Source organism: Lepisma saccharinum, chromosome 10 (genome assembly GCF_977018435.1).
Source record: "Lepisma saccharinum chromosome 10, izLepSacc3.1, whole genome shotgun sequence".
Classification (NCBI taxonomy): domain Eukaryota; kingdom Metazoa; phylum Arthropoda; class Insecta; order Zygentoma; family Lepismatidae; genus Lepisma; species Lepisma saccharinum.
The window spans coordinates 74,218,063-74,241,904 of NC_139238.1; the positions used below are offsets into that span (position 1 = coordinate 74,218,063).

The 23,842-nt window shown below is 39.9% G+C and overlaps 2 protein-coding genes across 2 annotated transcripts in view; both read right to left on the bottom strand.

Annotated features, from left to right (window-relative positions):
- LOC145993945 (uncharacterized) overlaps positions 1–8,913 on the bottom strand; it is a 372,994-nt gene extending 364,081 nt beyond the window's left edge. The window contains exon 1 of the mRNA XM_083129916.1: positions 8,801–8,913. The gene's annotated coding sequence lies outside the window, so the exon portion shown is untranslated. The remainder of the gene's footprint in view (positions 1–8,800) is intronic.
- A 4,348-nt stretch (positions 8,914–13,261) lies between these two features.
- LOC145994152 (uncharacterized) overlaps positions 13,262–23,842 on the bottom strand; it is a 29,911-nt gene continuing 19,330 nt past the window's right edge. The window contains exons 2-3 of the mRNA XM_083130244.1: positions 18,415–18,640; positions 13,262–14,751 (exon numbers count right to left, since the gene is read on the bottom strand). Of these exons, the coding sequence (XP_082986370.1) occupies positions 14,450–14,751; positions 18,415–18,640 (528 nt within the window). The 3' untranslated portion in view covers positions 13,262–14,449. The remainder of the gene's footprint in view (positions 14,752–18,414; positions 18,641–23,842) is intronic.

A 23,842-nucleotide genomic window follows, 5' to 3' on the forward strand; every position in this document is an offset into this window, starting at 1 on the left:
TCATAATATGAGTTTCTATATATGTAGGGATCATCATCCTTACCAGAAAAGTTTACTAAGTGTAAAGCCCCCTCAGAAATCCGACCTATATCTAATTTAAATAATGTATAGGGGTAATTAATTTTACTCTCTTAGCAGCATGAAACATCTCGTATAATATGTTGTAATATGCTGAGAAATTCAGGCGGTTGCTTATGAGGGATGAGCACCCTCTCCCTAACCGAAATAAAATGCTGACTACGGGCCTGTGAGGTAGCTTTCATAGAAGGGTATAGCCTCAAGCATAGGAGTGCGAAGTATTTGGGACTGCATTAAGGGGAGTTACAGATGCCCATCTGAACAATGTTAGCCTAATCGTCTTAACTTCATGTCCCTTTCTCACAGAAACCATTAAGTATACCTATAGAGATGAAATTTTAACTTTACAGTCTTTCAGTATTCGTAATCACTTTAGGTCAGTGCCGAATCTACAATCCGCAAAACCCCGCAGTGCGGGGGGGGGGAGACAAGTAAGCATTTTGGGGGATCTCAGCCATTGGCGTAGAAGAGGATTCGTATATGAGGTACTCAGGGGTACAGAAACGACTACAACATATACAGGTAAAGGCAGTGCACTTTTGCCCCCGCACTATGCTAAATCTTATATACAAAGGGAAAAATACTGTCTTTGCCCCCCAGTTTTGCACTTTGCCCCCCTCCCAGTTTTGGAACCCAATCGCCGCCACTGGGTAAAGGTAAAGTTAAAGTTCCCTGCGCATATAGCACCGTTGCTATGAAGGCACATTTAGGTATGTGGGGGTAGGGTCCCACATATTTTCGATGTCGGTCATCTTGGAGGTGATGTGATCAGCACCAAGCGGCGGCCGCCTTAACCCCCCCCCCCATTTGACTTGAGGCTGAGTGGGCCCTAGAGCCGCTTTATGCTGCGACAAAGCCGGAAAAATTCCAACCTTAGGTCACCCAACCCGGGTTTCCCGCGTGGCAGTCAGACTAAAATAAAATAAGACTAGAATTTCACAGGAAATGCAGTGATGAAAGTTTCTTCAACCTATCTCTAATCAGGAAAGAGTTATGACTGCATGATTGTAACAAATGTATCATTTTCCACGGGTGAGAAAACAGTATCATATATATATAACATCACTCGGTTTCCATTTAAAAATAATGATTTGAATTCAATGTGGCGGCCACCAATATGGCGGATGTGTGCTTGGAACGCACCAATGTGGTTCTTCCTATACCTAAACCAATTGTACCCAGCCTAATTAATACACTTTTTATAGGGAGTGTTAAGGGATTTTTGAATCACCCTCTAGCTTTGTCAACGTGAAATCAAGAAAGACATGTGTCTGTGTAAAAGTAGGTAGGTAGAGGGGTCTTTGATAATATTTTGTGGGATGGGGTGGGAGGGGGGTAAGATTTGTAGGTCCGGCACAGCTTTAGGTTCATTACAAGACAAATCGCCGAAACAAATCTTTGTGCATCCTGCTAGAACAAAAGTACTTATAATTAGTATTTGCTTATTGCATTTGTTTTTCTTGGGAGTGCGGTTTCGACTGTTACTTCAACGTTCTAGTTATATACAAGTCTAAATGAAAATAAACAAATAAGGCTTGAGAGTTGAAGAAGGATGCATCAGCAATCGGGCTGTATTCGGGAGAGAGAGAAGTGCGAGCCTATTTACGGAGGAACTATGTGTGTTTAATAAACTGAAAAACATGTTATTTACTACGTGGTTAGTAATCATTGTTGTAAACAATATTAGTATATTACATTGTCTTGGGGGGGAAGGAAGAAAGATCTCAAATGAAACTAAATTTCTTACTTTTCACCCACTCCGAAAGCAGTCTCCCACATCCTCCGCCCAACGAAACCAACTTCGAGCTGTGTTGGTATGGTAGCTCCTCCTGTGAACAACTCCTTAAACGAGCAAGTTCCAGTGAACTGCCTCGTTCGAGAGCATGCTCCGTGGCCTCGTTGTTCCTTTGAATGACTTCCGGTGAACGCTTCCTTTCGGTGACCGAGCTCCGGTCGGTGAACTGCTTCACGAAAATGAACTGCCATGACCCATCACTAATTTATTGGGAGCAAGATTTGCATCAGCCTCCGTCAAAATTTTCAGTGTTGTTTTATGTTATTACCACTGAAGTTTAATTGAACTTTGTATTATAATTTAGGCAGATATATAAAATATATTAATAAAAGTTTAAGTATCACTTTACTACATATTGTACCTTTAGAGACGTTTACAAATCAGCATCAAAACTAGGAAAACCTAAAAGTTGGAAATACATTTAGATTGCGCTGCCATCTAGCGGTAAATTTTAAACATCGCCAATGGGAAATTCATATTCAGCATTTCATGTAACTAAACTAAAATTTTACGTTCTTTATTTTGTAAATGAAGTCAATCACTACCGTAATTTTCCCATACTACATGGTAACAGAACCAAAGGGAGCTAAGGGAGCGAATGTCCAGTCAGCCCGGCAGAAAGCTTGTAAAAATAATAAAATATGCTTTTTTATGTGGTTCTTAGGGGCATGTTATATGTGAGCATAGGGTGGTCCAAATTATTATAGCAAAAACAGAAGCACCTCCAAACTTTTCTCCACACACCTTATTTTTGTCCTCTCCTGCCAACATTCCTGTGTGAAATTTTAACTTCATTGGTGGAATCTTGGATTGACTGAGTTAAAAGTTTTGGATGCGTCGGCAGTTAAGGCCATTTTGCACCCTTCTATGTATACGGGGAAATACCCCCTTATCTAAAATTCTAGCTGAGAAGTTAAAATAAAAAGCCCCTTGGGAAAAATTAAAAGTGCAAGGTTATAAAAAGACCTGCACAAAACAAGCACAACACATTAGAAAGTCAGAATCTTTTAAATGTTTCCTCGCAGATGGTGGAAAAGACCATTTCTTCGCAAAAATCTAAAAACTGATAAAACACTGTTTTCATCACTCAACAGGGATGACAAACAGCCTGGGAAGATTAAAAGTCTGTCTGAGGATAGCAATGTCGGCACATTCAATAAGAATATGTCGAACAATTAAAACAATGTTACAAACACATAGGAAAATCCAGCCCTTGCAGTAGGTAACCATGCGTTAGAAGGCTGTGTCCAATACGCATCCGTGTTAGAAGAACTTTTTCTCGACGGGAGGGACGGGACGAGGAACGCCATGCACGTGTGGTGGGCTTAATAGCGTGAGGCTTGTTCCCAGTTTCCGCATCCCACTCTTCGTGCCAAGTGTCAAAAAGGCAAGAACGAAACACATTCTGCAGGTCGCTAGCTGGCAGAAGGTGTACGAGAACGTCGCCGTCAGCATCAGCAGACTTGGCGACAGCATCGGCTGCTTCGTTCCCCTGGATGCCCACACACAGAAAACTAAATGCATCATATCGATTGATGCACTAAAGTGTGTTTTATGGCTTCTTCAAAGAATCAGATTCACATTTGATGCATTTGGGTGCATTTTTGTATGTCGTGAAAGAAACACCAAAGGTGCATCATTTGATTGAAGTGAGGATTTCATTCAGTCGAGATGCACTTCAATGCATCAGTTGATGTTCCTTGCTGCACTTTCCTGCATCATCAAAAAATATACATTCTGGTGCATCAAAAACGCATGAAGGTACGTACATTGACGAAATGTAAAGTTGCTGATTAATATGTTATGCATATTATTATAAGTAGTAGTGTGCATAAATCTTTGGAACTGTCCTTCAAAGCTGTATAAACCAAATTCCTTGCCTTCCAATAAGTTCAGTGGAAATAAGTAACCATCGGTTAATTAAGAAATACTAAACAATTATATTTGGATTATTTAATTTTAGTACTTGGTCAAGTCTTTCGGTGGAAGGGGTCCGGACCCCTTGGATCCCTCTAAATACGTCCTTGTCTAGACAGTATTGGTTAATATCTGTGATTTATAAAAAAATATTACTTCTAGCAAGAATGATACTGAGCGGTCATAGTCAGTAGATATACGTAAGTCAAAATGGAGGGCGGAGGATCTCCTAGTCAAGAGAACATCCATCCCCCTAGAATATGGGATAACTTGACAACTGTATTGTCTACTTGTTAATCCATACAAGTATAGGCGCTGCGCTATAATACAAACACCCCCCCTTACCCTAGGTGGGTGCGGGGTCAGGGGCAAGCAATATTTGCGGAATCTCCAAGCTAACAAATACAACATTTTATTTAAAAATTATAATTAAATATAATTTAATCTACAAAGCATTCCCTGACATTCGCTACGAGACTCGGCGGCAAGCAGCCCGGCATCAGCGCTTGTATTTCCCGGTGAACGGGTCAGGGACAGTCGCTAGAGTCAGCTATTAAAATTAAGTTTTCATATTGTGTACCAACCTTGAAAACAGAAGGTGTTGAAAATGATGTCCCTCTGCTGCAACACATTCCTGGAATCTGCGAAGGAAATTGGCATTTACACGTGCAAGTTCGTCTACTGTAATTCTCCCGATTTCTCGTACAATACTCTCTTTTAACTCACGGATGGTGTGCGGATTGTCTTTGTATACTTTATTTCCCCATTTTTCTTTCCACTTTTATTCAGAACTGGCCCAGTTACTCTAAACTTTTTTACGAGGTTTAATATAGGGGAGACCGGGGTAATTAGAACAGGAAACAGCCTGTAGAAGTTCCACTGTAAATTACTCAGAAAGTTACTGATGGATTTTTTAAAAATTTCTACCATTTAAAAGGACATCTTTTGCATATTTTTGAAAAAAAAAATGACCATACCTGCATTGCAAATACTCGTCCAAAAAAAAAAAAAAAAATTGTCACGACACCATAAAATTGTTCCAATTACCCCATTTGGGGTTAATGGAACATAAGTTAGAAATTTCAACTGAATAGCTTTAGATTGCTGTTGGGGTAATACGAACATCATATATAAATGTCCCATTTACCCTGCAAATTTGAACACAATAGCTCTACTTCTTCTGGAGTTATCAATGCTTGTTTAAATAAAATCCCAAGTTAACGTCTTTTTTTCATAAAGTTCAATTTCCCAGCTGTGAAGCAAATATGTGTGAATGAAAATCAGTGTTCTATGATTTATTTGAAAGGTTATAGGCCATTCTACACTGTAGTAAAGATAAAAACTTCTAATAGTTACATGTACAATCTAGTATACCCAAGCGAAATCAAGCAAATTACGCAATGTTCTAATAACCCATTTGCAGAAATTGTTGGGGTAATAAGAACTTTGCTTATAAAAACCAGGCAAATTGCCCATAGACAACCAAACTCACACGAAATGATGTGTGCCCTTATGTTTTATTATAAGGGTGAAGAAATTTTTGAAAGGGTTCTTTCATTCACATCCAGTATATGCAGAAGCAGAGAAACACCAAGCATGCGTCACATCATTTTTGCAGGTGTATAATAAAAGTCAAACAAAACTTACTTTTGTGTAGTTATTCCAATAACAAATTTTCTGCATGTAGGTTTAGTGTAGGTACATAGGTATGAAATGTTATTACACCAGTCTTTTCATTTTAAATTATTCTACATTAACATGTTCCAATAACCCCATGTTCTAATTACCCAGGTCTCCCCTAATCGCCTGTCGCTGACCCGTTCACCGGGAAAGACAAGCGCTGATGCCGGGCCGCTTGCCACCGAGTCTCGTAGCGAATGTCAGGGAATGCTCTGTATAAGTAAAGGAACAATACATATTTTCTTTCCAAGTAGAAGCCTACTTTGCTTAGAATATGATTTCCGTGATTTTGTATGTGTTTATGGCGGCCAGGGGCGTGGTGCTGATCACCTCACCCCCACCTTTAGCCACAATCAAGAAAATGTTGGGCCCTAACTCCACACCCCCTATGCGCCTTCCTGGCGTGGTGCACAGCACAGGAGAGCACTGTACTTTACTTTAAATATGACAAAATAATCCACAAACCCATTATATCAGATTAGTTACTTAAAATGGAAGCACCACCGCCGTATAAACACGTAAAGAAAACGTACACAAACATTATATTTATCTAGCGCGGGCCCCCTAAAGCGAGTGCCAGAGTTGCCACCACCCTAGGGTGGGTTCTGACCCCCACCTATCCCCAAACCAGGCGTATATCCACAATTGTTGAGGGAGTGGAAGTTTCAATTTAGAACCAAAATGACCACAAATTAGGCATTTGGTAAAAAATTTAATGGGATGCTAACGAAATTTTGGGGAAGGGTTAAGAAGGTGATGGGGGTGAGTGCCCAAACTTAACGGACCCCATCCCCACAGCTAAGATCTTCCATTCCGAGTACCAGTATAGTAGATAACAACTAACTACAATGACTTGGGCTAGGATATTTATGCCTCAAAAATCACCAAAATATGCAATATTTAATACGACTTAAAATATAAAATATTCACTATAATGGCCGCGGTGGCTCAGTCGGTAACGCGTCTGACTACCATGCTCAAGGTCCCGGGTTCGATCCCCGGCCGGTTCAAATCCGGGAACTTTTCTAACGGTGGAAGCGGCCCCGGCGCCTACCCAGCGTCGAATAACATGGGTACCTGGGGGAAACCCTGGGGGGTAAAGGCGGTCAGGGGCGTGATGCTGATCACATCACCCCCACTCACGACCGGATCAAGAAAGTGTGGGGCGTTACCCCCACACCCCCTATACGCCTTCATGACGTGGTGCTATGCACAGGGGAACACTTTACCTTTTTTTTTTATATAATTTAAAATATATGCTCTTACAACTGAACTGTTTAAAAAATCAATATGTAACATATGCTCAGATATTTTCACATACTATTTTCAGTTCACTACGAGCCCTGAGTTTCAATGGAAAATAAATAGTTGTAAATTTTCAAATAAAAATGACTACCTATTGTCAGTCAGCAAAGCCTTGTACTGAGAAACGCATATTTCTACTTCGACTGGAACAAGAGGAGCACATTTAAAGTAAATGTCATTCGGCTTAAGTTCTGTAGTATCGAGAGAAAATATTTCTCCCACTATTTTTTTTCTTTTTGCAATAGAGCACAATGTATGATACTTTTTTTTACAAAACTTTCATTTTCGTTGACACTTGCTGTCCCGCTTCACCACAAATACAAAGTAAGTTATTCACAGGGTTTTTTTTCACAACTTCGATACCCTTGACCCTCTGTAGCCCCTAGAGAAAGTGAAACATCTTGCATGGTTTATTAAGATTTTGTTGTTTATGTACGTTTTCAGTTGATTTCAGCTCTCGGGAATGTGTTATTGTGAAGTAAAGTACGTCTGTTACTTTACTGTGAAGCGGAACAGCCCGAAGGCTTCACGCAAGTGAATATAGCACCCAAACGACTATCCACAAAAGCAGCTATAATTTTACGTAGTTAGGTTAGGATTGTTAGGTTTGGTACTTATAGATATTTTCAGCTTGTTCTTTCGCTATTTTAGTGTACGTACAAACAGTTTTTAGTAACAAAAAGCTGCGAAAGTACTCCGAAATTGCAGGTTTTAACTTACGTGGGCCATTGTTTGGGATCAAATATCTCAGTTATTTGCGCTTTAATAACGCTGGAACCACTTTTACATGACGTAAAACATTGAAATCTGTTGATTAAAAAAATCGACGTAATTTTCGAGGGGGTACAGTGGGTAAAAGGCCCCACAACTTCTATCTGGTCCACTAGTGGTACTCCTAATTGCTCCAAAGCAGCTATAGCAGAAGGAAATATTCAAGAACTTGAGTGAGCATAGGAGCAAGAATGAATCCACTTCGCAGATGGCTGTATATTCCTTGAAAACGCTAAAATATGCTGTACATGACCGAAAATTATCAAAATATGCTCTATCGCGTAGAAATGGCCAAACATACCAAAAAATGCCCTTAAAAGCACCTTAACTTAATACGTTTCTTCACGATATGAATTTCTATATATATTAGGGAACAAATCACCCTTACCACAAAAAAATATATATATATCCTAAGGCATGAAAAACCTAGCTCCAGCTATGGACATTCAACTACACAGGCCAAATACGAAGAACCTCGCCTTCAGCTAATAATAATGACATACATATTTACAGTTGTTGTATATAATGCACTACTAGCGTTAATTTAATTATTTAGTTGTAGTTTAAATATGTCTAATAATTGCAAACTTAAGATACATATTAATTTTAATAATTGTAGCATATAAATTTGTTTGAGATTTGTTAATATATGCACAGACAAACTAATGGGGACTGGACCTACAGTCCGACCCACGTTTGTGCCTCCACCGGGTATCGAACCAGGGATATCTTGATCATATTACCGCTACGCCATCAGGGAGGCCCGTATGAGAGATTAATGGCGAGTTGGACTTGGAGAAAACGTGCGTGGTCTTCATTAAAGATACCATGACAGCATTCGTCCGGAGCAACGAAGAGCACGATTTATGAATTAATGGCTCATAAAACAGCAATATGGTGCGCATTCGAACAACGTACTCGGCGTTCTCTCTGGACATGTAGGTATAAATTAGCAGACTGGTTAAGATATGACGTGTTGCTTCCAAACCTGACCTACACGTTGCTTTCTGTAGAATCTGCACAGGAGAGCGACAACTTTCCTCGCAGACGTAAACATACAGTCTACGCCAACATTACTGGCCAGAAGTAACCTTTAAATAGAAGTGGACCCACGCGAGTTCTATTTCGCTCAGCTCGGTCAAATGAAGCCCCGGTTGTGTGTTTTCCACGCTCGCTGCTCGTACAGAAACAGATTTTACAATGTTTAAACATGAATCTACGTCTTCACAGGCCTCGAACGTATAATGTACTCACCTGTCGTCGTGGCTTGACCTCGTGGTTTAGCAGACGTCGCCAGCAACAATCGCAAATGTGTTCGTACTTTCCGACAGACACCCACGAACGCAGCACAACCCTTATGCACACTGTCCGGTACGGCGCCCTGCAAAATTCACGTGTTGCCCACCAGGCGTCGTTGCGAGCGTCGTCGGCAGTGTTGCCTACTCAGAGACCGATCAACTCTCTCGATTATGTTGCTTGACTGTTCTACCAAGAAAATCCCTGTCTTGGTTTATTTTACTTCGCTTTTCTGCCACTTGTGATAATCGCGAATATGAGAATGAGTGACGAGATAAAACTGATGAACGAACGCTCACAAAGAACACCCATCCCAAAACTGGGATTCGAATCTGGGACCTTGTCGTCGTAGCGCGCTGTGATAACCACTACTAAGGTCTGCTTGGAATATTCACTGGTTGGCGATGCAGATATTTCGAGAATGCTTTTAGTAACCGTTCCTTTGAATTTGTGGGATTTCCAATTGATAGATACTAGTGAAAAACGAGATATGCTCAGAGACGAGGTAAGAATGTGACAAGCCTCGACTCGGAATCAACTCAAGTGTATGCGCTTGGAGCTGGAGAAGGACCAACTTTGGTGTTAGATAATGTTAGCTTGCAACACTATACTGCATGGTTTGAAGCGACGTCGCCGTCGGAACGCACATGGGAGACTTAGCAGGGCTTAGACAGCATGAACGTCAGTACGTCGTTGTCACGTAATGGAATTAAATGGCTACAAGTATTTCGACGACCACATAACCTTCGTTAGAATTGAAACAGGGACTAAAAACCAAAAGTCGTTCTTCCGCGATCGTCAACACCACCTTCTTCGTCGTTATTGATTCCTCGTGGCAGCTGGGGAAATGAGATTCGGAGAAGGGGATTGGGCTAGACTTGGCAACGGCGTCGCTCATAGTTTCCAACCCCGGGTATTTATCACTAGAAGTTCGGTTAGAAATATTTCTTGGGAATCTAATTAAAGAGGAAAAATCTATTTTTCTAAAACATAGATTATTGATTTGTTGATTGACTTGGTTTGTGTTATTTCGCTTTTCTGCCACTCTGGCTAATCGCGAAAATGAGGATGATGGATGTTATCAAATAGATGAAGGCACACTCATAAAATAGCCTAGGTCTTGATTCGAACCCAGGACTGCTGGCGCACAGTGATAACCACTGTAGCGCATTGTGATAACCAATCCGCCACAAAGGTCGACTTAAGCGAAGATTATTATTAGGACTGCTGAGAATCGAACCAGGATGATTTGTTTTTAAGTCCGTAGCGTTAACCACTACGCTATCTGGGAGTTTTATTTTATTTTTATTTATCGTTCTTTCGTATAAAGTTAGGTAAAGCGTGACTGGGAAGGTGGTAAAGGTAAAGCCATATGAAATATGTTGTTAAGGCATATGGGGTGTATAGGGTATTGTAGAGGTGATGGGATCAGCACCGCTCTCCGGATACCTTTACCTCCACAGGGTTTATAATACCTCAGAAGTTTTGTCCTGGCACCGCTCCCGCCACTCGGTGGCCTGTCGTTTGCTGGAAGACTTTGGCAGCCAGGGCGCCGCCCTCGTAGGGGTGCCAAACCAGGCTGTCCTCCTTAATTTTGATTATAATAACCGTAGCTATTTGTTTTTCATTTTAAGTTATCATAAACCAGATATTTCATATGGGGAACAATAACACGGTGGAAAGAAAGTAGTTTCGGACAAGAAACATAGATGGCAGCACAAAGTAAAGTAATATAAATAAATTGTTGGAGAATAAAAATTGAATTAGTAAAAGTACACATACGTTAGCAAGATGTAGAAAAGATAAAAACGATGTACAAGAAATAGGCAATACATGGAAAGGAAAATAGAAGTGGTTTTCATCATTTAGCAAGTGCAAGGCTACAGTTAATTTTTAAGCACGCGTAAAGAACTCCAGAGCACAGCTTATTGGCCTTGTCTACATTGTCATTCCTCGAAATAGCCGTGTTTTTATTGACGCCGTTCCCTTTGGGAGGGAAATTTGAACACTTAGATATCACATTCACAGTGCCCTTTGCTTGCCCTTTCGAAAGATTCGTGCAAAACCACTGCCAATAGCTATGTTTGCACGAATTGATCATGGGACACATACATAGAAGCTAACCTTGTCCAGATCGAAACTCAAACTCGAAACCTTCGGTGGTCGATCTTTAGTCGAACAAGAATAACGCCGTTACTATTTTCGCTTTACACGCCTTAGCAGCCTGCAATTGATTTTAAACTTTCGATTCACCCTGTGGTCTAGAGATAGTTTCTTACGTTGAGTTGACAACCCTGACGCGACGAGTTGTGTACCGAGCCAATTCAGGAGCGCCGTGAAGTGGCACCGTAGCGCATAGCACGTGGTGTCAGTTGATCCATGGGCTTTGGCAGGGCAGGTGCTATAAATAGATTGGCACCAACACACTGCGGAGTACCCTTGGCGGTTGACCCCGAAATGCAAAATATAGCGGGTCAATGATTCCACTACTTCCGCATAATGCTGGTGGCTCAACAAAATATTACTCTCATTTCTAATATTAGGAATAATACTAACAAATGAAAATTATATGAAAGAGGAAATAAAAAGCAGGCTTAATTCAGGAAACGTATACTTTTCTCTTCATAAACTTTTGTCTTCTCGTTTAATATCTAAGAAACTAAAAGTTAAAATATACAAAACTGTAATTTTGCTGTAATATTAAATGGATGTGAAACTTGGCCCCTTACATTGAGAAAGGAACATAAATTGAGAGTATTTTAAAATAAGATCCTTAGGGAAATATTTTGGCCTAAAAGGGATGAGGAGACAGGTGAGTGGAGAAGGTTACATAATTTAGAACTACATAATTTGTATTCATGTCCAGATATTATTAGAATGATTAAATCAAGAAGACTTAGGTGGGCAGGCCATGTGGCACGAATGGGAGAGAAATGAAGAGTTTACAAGATTCTTGTTGGGTAACGTGCTGGTAAGAGACCTGTAGGAAGGCCAAGACGAAGATGGAGGGACAACGTTGAGATGGAACTAAAGGAAATCGGTAGGGATGGAAAAGAGTATATAGATCTTGCTCAGGATAGGGACAGATGAAGGCCTGTGTTGTTGCATCCATGAACCTTCGGATTTAAGAAGGCTAGATAGTTAGTTATTTTTAGACTTAACGAAGTATTAAAATTTAATATGAAAATATACTTGTTTAGCATTTGTCGTATAATTGAGAATTATTTATTTCCACCTAACTTACTGAAAGCAAAGATTTGATTGAGATCATAGGGTAGGGTCCTGCAGAGAACCACTTTCACTAGATTGTACTCCTTTGAGTCTCCCAACCTCGATCGTATACAATGGAATATCGTTTTAATGTGGCAATACTCCTAGACACGCATATGTAAAATATCCGACTGGCAGGTTCAGAACACAATCATCTATTTCATTTTCACATAGTACTGTGCATTGGCAAGATACAGTAATCTACATTTAAACCTAGAGATAATGACTGTGTTCACTTAAGTTTCAATTTCACTGCGTCTTACACTTGAAGGCACATATTCGAAGGTCATTACAACAGACAAATTACGGTTATAAGTGTACTACTGGGCTTCGAGTGTATAGCCTACCGCTCGTTTTGCCCGTTCGAGCGAATAACGCTCTCAATTCCGTACGCTAACTAGCGTCATCCGCGCGAACTATTTGGCACTCGAGCGAAATCATCTCTTTGCAGCAATACATCATAGGGCTTCGATTTGATTTTATTTCGAATTTCTGCCACTTTTGGCTAATTGCGAAGATGAGATGAGTGATGATATAATGAAATGGATGAAGGGACACTCACCAGGAACGCCCATGCCGAGATTCGAACCGGGAACCCTGGCGTCGTAGCGCGCTGTGCTAACCACTCCGCCACGGAGGTCAGCTTATAGGGCTCTGGATGATAGTGCCAAATATCTATGCACACTACCACTTCTATTAATATGCATAAAATATTAATCAGGAACCTTGCTTTTCGTCAGCTGGATGTAATATTATTATTTTTATTATTTAATAAATATATCATTGTTTACCTTCTTGACATTATAACCAGAAAATTTTTAGTTTTAGTTTTCCCAGTGCGTGTGCTGGTTGGATTACCAACATTATCAACTCCGCAAAATAATTCTCCCTGGCACTTTACACATAAAAACAGGTCTTGACGTGACAACCAGACGAGGCGGAGTCTTGGCCACTGATACTAATTCTCCAAGGCAGCAGATTTTATACTCCATGTGAACAAATGATATATTAGATATAACTCACTACCCTGAGGACAGACATAATCAGTCTCCGAAACGTATAGGTACATAAAGTTTTAGTACAGCGGTTAAAAGTTTAAAAAAAACTCAAAATGAGATAGATTCCAATTTTATTAAAGTACGGTTGAGTTATTATAATATCGACAATTGAAACAATAATTGTAAAAATAATGATTTGTGTTAATACCATGAGCCAAAATTTATTCAAATATAGCCTAGCTGTTTTAATATATACATGAATATTGGTAAAAGTACAAAATATAAATAATTGTATAACAATACTCTAGCAACAACACAAAATTCTTGTTGAACTTCCAGTAAATTTGTAGCGCGCGGGAGTAGGGGCGGGGGTTCAGGTTTGTAGAATAATTATCTATTTCTACGTGTGTCAAACGATACGTTCAACGTTAAAAGCACTTGGTAAAAATTTGCATTGCAAAAGAAAACTTTTGATTGTCTTATTCCATGAAGAACATTCCTTGCTTGGAAATAAAAATATAGTTATTCAAGTAGTTAACGGAAACACCTTCACACATAGAATACAATGTAATGCACATGAACGGAAAATATAGGTCATTGCAATGTTCCTGTGTTGGGGATTAATACCAATTTAAGGCACGTAGAAAATAAATTATACTACCTATGATCTAGCAGAGTTGAGCATCTGTGGCGATCACTTTCAGATGTGTCATTAGAAACTGTGAACCATGTAACGTAACATGTTAAGAGGCTTTTGTCATGAATATTAATATTCCAACACTTAAAATAAATGTGCAAGAAGAATAACTCAACTTACATGTTCTAAAGTTGTCGGTGGCAATTTCCACTGGAAGCAGTCAGCCATATCTGGTTGATTCAAATAATTATAGTTGCCAGGTATGTCACATGCTGGTGTGGTAGCCCTTGAGATTTACAAACTTGCCACCGCGATTCACAATCTTCTGCTTGAGAGTTTTACAACGCGTTCATAAATTCATTACTGAGCCTATCAAGGTTCACAATCTGTATCTGCTTGAGTTGTGGAACGTGTTCATAAATTCACTGATGAGCCTATCGAAATTCACGATCTTTATGTGCTTGAGTGTTTAGGAACGCGTTCATAAACTCACTATGAGCATGTAGAGATTCACAATCTTTATCTGTTCGAGAGTCGCCGAACGAGTTCATAAACTTACTGAAGCACATCGAGATTTACAATCAGGTTGAGAGTTGCGGAATACGTTCATAAACTCACTGATGAGCATATCGAGATTCACAATCGTTATCTCAACGAGAGTTGCGGAACACGTTCGAAAACTTGCTGTTGAGCACATCCAAGTCAGCACAACCATCCAGCAGCCACAAGCAAAGAGAGGAATGATAACCTGTGCAAGATTTTAAAGTGAAAGCCTGAGTTCCTGGGTATTTGGCAGTCCATGGTGAGAGGGTAGAATGGCTCCACCACGCGCAGGTTGGACGACTGCATGAACCTGTTGGCATCCTCTATGTGCGAGGCGGAGAGGGTGTACGCCCGGCTGAGGACCAGGCTGAAGAGTTCCTCGAATCCCGAGTTGCCCCAACCACAGAAGGTGAGCACCATGTACCCGAAGCCTCCGTACAAGACGAGAACCTCTGCATCACCTGCAATCAGGGTTGGCAACATTTGTGTGCTTTTTAAAGAAACAAATGAAACGTTAAAATCACGATACCAAAATACTTATTTCTAAACAAATGGTTGATAAAGAATCTGTTAATCATCCAGGGAAGGACTGTGCTTCTAGTTATAAAGTCAACACCCTAGCAACATCTTAAATTACGTATTGACGTTGCTCTTAAATCTCTCATGCATGCTGTTCGAGAAGATTCAACTAATCCACGGTTGCCAGGCCACACACTCTATCCACGTGGTAGCTACACTGTTATCGAGATAATACATATTATTGTGAACGTAACAAAATACACTGACATTACCAACGATGCACGTTAAGTGCGGAACGAAACTGTTTCATCCATATATAATTTAATTATAAAAGTGTTTTAAATGTAATCCATACATACACATTACGATATGTTTCTTTGTTAACTGAATATACGTTTTCGGCCACTGAACAGTTTTCTGTGCACAGCAAACTAAATGATACAGTCTTATTGATTAATTGATTGGTTTTGTTTATTTTACTTCGCTTTTCTGCACTTTTGGCTAATTTCAAAGATGAGGGTGAATGATGATGTGATTAAATACAGACTGAATGAAAAGACAGAGTTAAAAAGACACGCAAATAACCACAGACTATCAAATATCTAGTGTCAAATTTTATTAACAATTAAAAAATGTTTAAAACACTGCGTTCGAAATGTTTAAATTTGTAAAAAAAAACAGTCATGTGTGTTAAACGTTTAAAACAAGTTGCTTCAAGCACTTTTGTTTTAAATATGTTATCCCTGCCTGCAAGCAACGAGATCAACGTAGGTCGGGACGACGTATGGCCAGTTTCTTTCTCGTACTCAATTCGAGTTGTAAATGGCTGCGTGGGAAGGTGTCCGAAAGGGGCGAGTTCACGGCTCAGGCTCATTTAAGCCTACAGGGTAATTCAAAATGAATGGTACAACTTTACACAGTTACTATGACGTTACTATTTATGATAGAAAATCAGACAAGGGATCAATATAAAGAAGAACTCTGGAAGTTTTACTCACATTATAAAGATTCAACATGGGAACCACGTGTAAAGCGGAAAAGGTCCAAACGATAATCAAGTACTTGCTATGCACGAGACATCAAGTCGTTGTCAACGGTTTCAAAGGCACTAACAATTCGCAGTTGTAACTTTGGCAAATCTTTTGAAAGGGTGAAACATATGCATTACTACCGAAAAGCATGTGGAAATGTCTTTGCACCATTGTGATTGAATCAGTTCTCGATAGCTCCAACACACAATACGCCTTCTATTGGCCATTTTGCGACACTGCCGATCCTGGTGGAGCATCAGCTAAGCAGAATAAGCCCGCTAAGTGGGAATAAAACTTCCAGAGTTTTTCTTTATTTCACTGCCAAAAAAAATGGAACACCTATATCCTGAAATACACACTTTCCAGCAAGGCGCTTTTAGAATTTGCTATTAGAATCCACTTATCGCCGTAGAGTTATGCAAGACGCATAACACCTTGCAGGTAAGCGAGTATTTCAGGATCTAGGTGGCCCAATTTTTGTCGCTGACTGTACATGTCTACTGAACAGTGAGGCGCGAAGGGGAAGCACATAGTTTAATCCTAAGGTCTCTTTTGTTTTTTTCTTATTAAGAAACTCATTTTGCACAGTATTGTGGGAGTGCATTCCCATCTAGTCAGTGTTGCCACAATCATTGAGCAGAATTTCTCTTCCACGGGCACAATTCTATTATTAATACAAATTTCCCTTCATCTCAGAAAAATTTAAATCGCGATCACAAAACATCCATTTACAAAAATACTACGGTTGATTGAATTAATTAATATATCGAGGGAAGAATAAGTAATGAGATTAATGGAAATAAATTGTACACTTTGCGAAAATGTACAAAACACGCAAATTTTCACAACAGTTAACATTAGCTGTGTAATTTCAATAACTTTTAAAGACTCATACTGGAAACTTATTATTATCTCAAGCCAAGTTAGATATTATAATACTAGCTCGTTTAGGAGAATAAATAACGCGAAGAAAATAGGAAAAACCTGTTTCAAGTTTCAAGAGAGCTTGAATCTGATATAGAAGTAATATATCTTCAAATATTCTTGTATTTTTGATATTTTATAATAAAATTACGTTTTCTCTTTTATCTAAAAGTTGATCTCATTTTCCCTCTAGCGAGGGAAATTTCCTTTTGTGTGGCAACACTGCATCTAGTATAACGTGGGGATTGTCAGTATAGATAGTGACAATGCCGCTTGGTTCTTGCTAAAAAGGTGAACGTTCGGAAAGCACGTGAACAGCAACAGCTTAGGTTTAGACTGACTATTCAGAACGATTGCCCTGACCTCTGGTTTAAATTATTTTCGCTTAACCGGAGAATTTCTTCTCGTTATCCGGCATAGACGTCACGTTCTCGGTCCAGTTAGAATTCTAAAGAGAGGTGGGAGGTGAATTCCGTCCCTCTTTGTGACAGCCGTGGCCTAGATAGAGCGCAACTGAACGTTTTGGAAAATGTCAGTGTCGGTGACACCGGGTCAATAGGAAAATTGACGGATAAAAGTCGATGAAGAGATAGCAAAAATCAAGCGAGCAGTCATGAAGAGAATATACTCATGCATGAGAATTAAAATGCTTGGTTTGACTTCATGCACTTCATGCACACACACCAAGTGGGATCAGTACGAAGAATTATTGATTACCTGTTACATATAGCCTATGTATTATATACCCGATGTCCCAAAGGTCCGGTCTCATAGGGAAAGTCGGAAAAAATGAAAAATTAAAGTAATGACAATTTCTTGCAGGTAAATGAATGTAGATGAAATGACTTATGCAAGAAAATGCCGAAATTGTGATTCTGCATGCCTCAGGTCTCCCCCAACGACAAACACGTGATGAATTTCACCGGCGTCATTCAAACAAACGGAGACCTTGGGCATCTTACATCTGTTGTGTACAACACACGTCCACGTTCAATTGATGGTCTCGAAGAAAACATTCGTGCTGCACGCCACGCTATCACACCAACAATGTGACGCAATGTATAAAGAGCTTTCCTTTCTCGTATCCATACCTGCAGGGCTCAAGGGGGGGGGGGCATCAATTTCAACATTTGTTGCCGTAATGATTTTCCTACCTTAAACAAAGGCTATCTTATCAATATTCAACATTCATCATTTCAAGACTTCCGACTTTCCCTATGAGACCGGACTTTTGGGACACCCTGTATATATAGGCTCCTGTGTGGGGGAGGGGTGTACAGGATGGACCATTTAAGTTGATAACTCGAAATATCTTACAAACGAAGCGTTTTCGAAAGAAATGTTTCAAATAATAGTTAATTGACTTTAAGGGGGGAGAGAATACCAATGTGTATGTTTTAGTAGGCGGCCATTTTGATAGGTTATGCTACGCGAAATGCTAACGAAATTAGGGCTGATTCTATGTGTGAAATATACCATAAAATATGCTATGGCATTAAAATCCTTTACATAAAACGGTAGAATTCGATCATAGCAGAAATGTTAAGAAAACAACAGGGATAATGCTTTCGTCTAAACCGGATCTAAGAAGTCCACCTAATGACGTCGACATGTTTACGAGGCGACAGCAGCGCCACAGAGCATTCTTACCGGCAAAGATAACGTCGTTGGCCGACCATCTCGAGCAGCTTTCTTCCCCATCCACGGAGGCTATGAAGCGCCTCGTGTTCCCGTTCTTTATCCAAGTGCCGAGGAGAGCCGTGGCGTTCAGCTTCCGGATGAAGAATTGGCTGCAGTGGTTGGAACCGGCGTCCCTCTTGGTTCGAAGCCCAACCAGGTGATTTACTTCCTCCACGACGTACCAGTGGCCGATGAACTGCAAGGAAGGAGGAATCTTTTGCAGGCAGTTGAAAAGCTGTGATGGGTATTATATGGCGTCTATGCAGCCATGGTTATACTTTTTAAGGGGCGAACAACCAGCACTAAATCAAATGCACAAAACATTCACAGCTTGGGGTGAAGGGCATAGCTGAAGGTGAGGGGTTGGAGCTGCTTGGATCAGAGACAGATAGATAGCGCGAGTGTGTGTGTGTGTGTGCGTGTGTGCGAAAGAGAGACAGAAATGGAGAGAAAGGGAGGAAGATGTAGATTGTGAGACATGGGCGTAGCTTGATAAGGTAGCCGAGAGGGCTGCAGATATCTGTAATTTAAATCGTGTATAGTGATGTTTAATTTTACTTCATTAGCAGGATTGAACATCTTGTGCAATAAGTAAAGACGTGAAATTTTCGCTTTAACGATAACACCGAAAAGTTGAAGAAAGCACATTAAAGTTTTTAAAATGTATTAGGGCACGTTAAGGAGGCAAATTTTTCGGTGTTTCGGAATCGTGAAATAACGCGAATTATGCCATGTTTCAGAATAACGCCGAATTTTGCACTTTAACGCGAGAAACGCCGCGAAATATGAAATATATGCTGGGGATAACACTTCTTCTGTTAAAAGAGTTTTACCTGAAGCGCTATGAGATCTGTTATTTCAGTGGCGTCGCGTACGGTTCGCATATGAGTGTTCACAATAATGTTTTTGTACTGAATGCAGATTTACTCCTCTCCCTTGTAACTTCATCTTCAATTGAAAAAGTGAGAATAACAGTTCAATTGGGAAAATTGTCCCTCTCACCTTTAAAATCCGCCAGGTTTAGCGAATTGTCGCTAAAGTTTGCAACTATGTAGCACAGACCTTTTCGAATCCCCCTAGACATTCATTGTATATGCTGCACCCTGGTGCCGAATGCAAGAAGTATTTCCGCTTGCATCAGTGTTCGCACAGCGAAGTGAACATCTTTGGGGTATAGTGGCCAACATCCCCTTAGCTGTCAACTCTATGCAACACGCACAGCAATTGTGTTCAACGCCCTCCGTGGAACACCGTGAGAGTCAGTGTTACCAACTATCTAAAAAAAAAGTAATCAGACGTGAAAGAAGTCATGTCAGAGTAAATTTTGTGTACATACTCGTACATCAAACATAGTATTTTTTCGAATAAAAATATATGTGTGTGTGCATTTAATATGTACGTAATTTAATATACATGAGTGTTCACGTGCTCATGCGAACATTATCAGGCGACGCACCTGGTTACTTCTAGCCTGGCTGCTGTTTATTTAATGGTCGATGAGATTAAATATTGTTCCAAATGCTAGAAATTTGGTCATTTTTCACAAAGGTAAGCCTTAAATGTATTTATTTTTGTCATTAAGACTTGAAACTTTGTCTTAATTTTCCAGAACCAAAGGAAAATGAAAATCTTAATCATAGAAGAAACAGTAAAAATGCATATATATATATATATATATATATATATATATATATATATATATATATATATATATATATATATAGTAGTGTACTTTTGTGACTCCCACTGCAACTCTGATTTCTTGACTAAACGACTACAAAAAGTTGAAAAACTCACTTTCTCTCTCTGTTCCGCGCCTCATTTATTACGCTGACGACGCTTCACGGGTGCAAAAAGGCAGTGATGAGTGAAAGAGGAGCCCTCCTCTTCTCCTCCTCTCCTCTTCTCATCTTCTCATCTTCTCATTTTCTCATTTTCTCATCTTCTCATTTTCTCATCTTCTCATTTTCTCATCTTCTCATCTTCTTATTTTCTCATCTTCTCATCTTCTTATTTTCTTATTTTCTCATCTTCTCATCTTCTCATTTTTTAAGGACCAAATGTTTGTAGATCGTGATCTTCGTAAACCTCTCTTCTTATCCTCTTATTTTCTCATCCTCTCATTCTCTCATTTTCTTATTCTCTCTACCTTTAGAACATTGTCGTCAACATTAGAGATGAAGTTGGAGTGCTGGAATCAAGGGGGGCCAAATGTTTATATATGGTGATCTTCGTAAACTTTTCTCTCGGGGGGGGGGGGAAAGATGTGGCATATACACACGCGTGCGCTCTCATCTTCTCATTTTCTTATTCTCTTATTCTCTTATTTTTGAAAGATGAGTGTATTTTATCGTAATTTTCCAAGTCTGGGACCAAATGTTTATGTATTGCGACCTACGTAAACCTCTCCTCTCATCTTCTCATCTTCTCATTTTGAAAAAATGAGTGCACCTTATCGTAATTTTCCAAGTCCGGAGCCAAATGTTTATATATATCGTGATTTTCGTAAACCTCTCCTCTCATTCTTTTATTTTTGAAAGACGAGTGTATTTTATCGTAATTTTCCAAGTCCGGGACCAAATGTTTATGTATTGCGACCTACGTAAACCTCTCTCTCGGGGAGGGAACGATGTGCCACGCACATACGTGCGCGCGTGCGTATGCTTCTTATTATTTTCCGTATTGTGATGCAAGCAAACAAATAATAATTGTTGTTTTTTTAGGATCCCTGGCCCCTATATAACCTCGCCGGGGGTGCATGGTAACGGCGAAATCATCACGAGTTTAGATTTGTACTGCGAATGTTGTCAAAAATTTAATCAATATTGTTTATTCTCGATACTAGAATCTTACATAAATTATTCTCTAAAAACAAAAATCGATAATCCTATGCCAAGCCCCCAAGGCACTCAGGCAATTTCTAATGTTCGCGTGGATAGCGACGCTCGGTAGAATTTTTCCTGTCCCACTGTGGAGCAATTGTCTTTCGTCGCCCAATGTAACATTTTCATCACGGACCAAACTATCCACAGCAAACCCCTCCCCGAACCCATTCACCTTGCATCCTCTTTCGCCCGAAGAGATTCTATTTTTTTTCAGCTTTCCCACGGTTCTGAATGAAGAATCCATCACATCCCCGATAACAATAGAATCAGGGGGGAATATGACGGAAGCAAACACAGCAGCAACTTCCGCTTTTTGAGTTTTATACTGGGAATCGTTTGTTTCACACACCACACCCTGACGGGGCGTGGAATAGAGGGCGAGGGGAAATGATCGACAATACATACATGGGTGGAACTATCAACGTCCCGTTTATTGTTATTTGTCCCCACAGGATATTGTGCGCATCACAAAAGTTTTTTGTTGAAAAAAAAATATAGCATGAATAAATGAATCGGCCAACAAGGGTTTTATTTGCTAGAATATTAACTATAGCTCTCATTGTGTTTTCACCAAAGAGAGTTGCGTGGAGTAGGAAGGAGAGAAGGAGAAAAAAAAGGAGTTCCTATATAACGTACCAGTTTCTTTTTTTGTACATCATTATCATAGTGAACGTCAATCGTGGCAGTTCAGTATTCTTAATTGTTTATCTGGCAGTATACATATATCATATATCATCGTGGAAGTTTTAGTGAGCTACAAGTTTTATTTTGAAGTTTCTCTATCTCTCTTGAAAGGTGAACGTCAATCGTGGCAGTTCAGTATTCTTAATTGTTTATCTGGCAGTATACATATATATCATCGTGGAAGTTTTAGTGAGCTACAAGTTTTTATTTTGAAGTTTCTCTCCACCTCTCTTGAAAGGTAAGTTTTTATTTTCATGATATATTAATATTTTTGTTTTGCGTCTGACACACACATATTCAGAGGAGTCATAAAAATTGACACACACTTACATGTCGTATATTTTTAACCCCCTACAACAGTGCACACACACATACATACATACATACTGTTTGCATCTAATATATATGTGGAAGGAAAAAATATCTAGCATTTTTCAACTTTTTTTCCTTCTGTTTCAGTGCGCTTTCCACTACCACCACCACAACCCCCCCAAAAAAATTTCTCTGTATATATATAAATAACAGAGGGAAAAAATGGAACCGCAACCAGGTCCCTCCGGTCTTTGCGTTAAAGTGGCATGTCGCAACTGTGGAATATTAATTTCTAAACGTAATATTGCCAGGCATTTGAAAAAATGTCGTCGACCGGATCATGATGTTGTAGTCTCGCCGGCAAAGAAATCTCGCACTGATGGGGATGAATGCGGTGCTTTGAATAAAAGTGCACGCATCATGACCTATAAATCTGGAAGCGACGAAAAGTATGACTCGAGCATCTTCCTCGACAACGTGAAATCTCTGGTAGTCGATAAATTACGTGATTGCCTCGTCAATGTTGCAATTAAAATTCATCTCGTCTTGACCTTGCTGTATGAGAAAGTTGTCTCGTCCGAGTCAAGTACTTTTAGCTTTTACGTAGGGTGTGAAAGCTTACACGATGACAATAACGAGAATCTTGACGAGATAGTGACACGGCTATTTGAGCACCTGACACAAAAACAAGAAGAGTTTGAAGGTAGAGGAAGTGGGTGGAGTCTTTGCGGTCACAACCACATGTTAGAACTTCGAGTCTGCAATTTCAAACCATTACGCAGCGCTCAAAAAAAAACAAAAAAACAAAAAAAGCAAAATGCAGTGTTGAACATACAAAGTAATGATCAGAAGAGTTTCCTATGGTCTGTCATCGCCGCATTACACCCAGCTAATAATGTTAACCCCGAACGCCTGTCCAATTACAGAGGATACGAGGGAAGATACGAGAATATGATGAGAGGAATTTCCTATCCTGTGCCCCTGAATAAGATCAATCAATTTTTAAAAAACTATAGGGAGGAAAAAGGAGAAGATATCGATATTTCTGTTTTTGGGGTTGACAATTCCGCCAATATTCGTGTCTTAAGACCTGCTAGAAGCCAGAATAATGTAATTCAACTCTTGCTTGTAGATGGCCGTTACAGTTTGATACGGAATTTCTCACGATTAGTAGGAAGACAGATCAGCAAGAATCGCGATAAGATCGAAATTTGCGATCGGTGTTTGAGAATTTTTCGCGGGGGTAAGAAGATGAAAGAACAGCACAAGTGTTTTGGCTCCGTGAATGCAGAACCCGAAGATGTCATGCCGGAACCCGGAACCAAGATGAAATTTCAGAAACACCAGGCTCTTCTCCACCATCCCGTCGTCCTTTATGCCGACTTTGAAAGCTTCCAAGTTCCCATGACGTCTTGCGACCCTGATCCCTCTACCTCAAGCACGACCCAAATTTTTCACCACGAGCCTTGCAGTTTCTCCATCTACGGAGAAAAATTGAATGATGTCATCTTGTATTG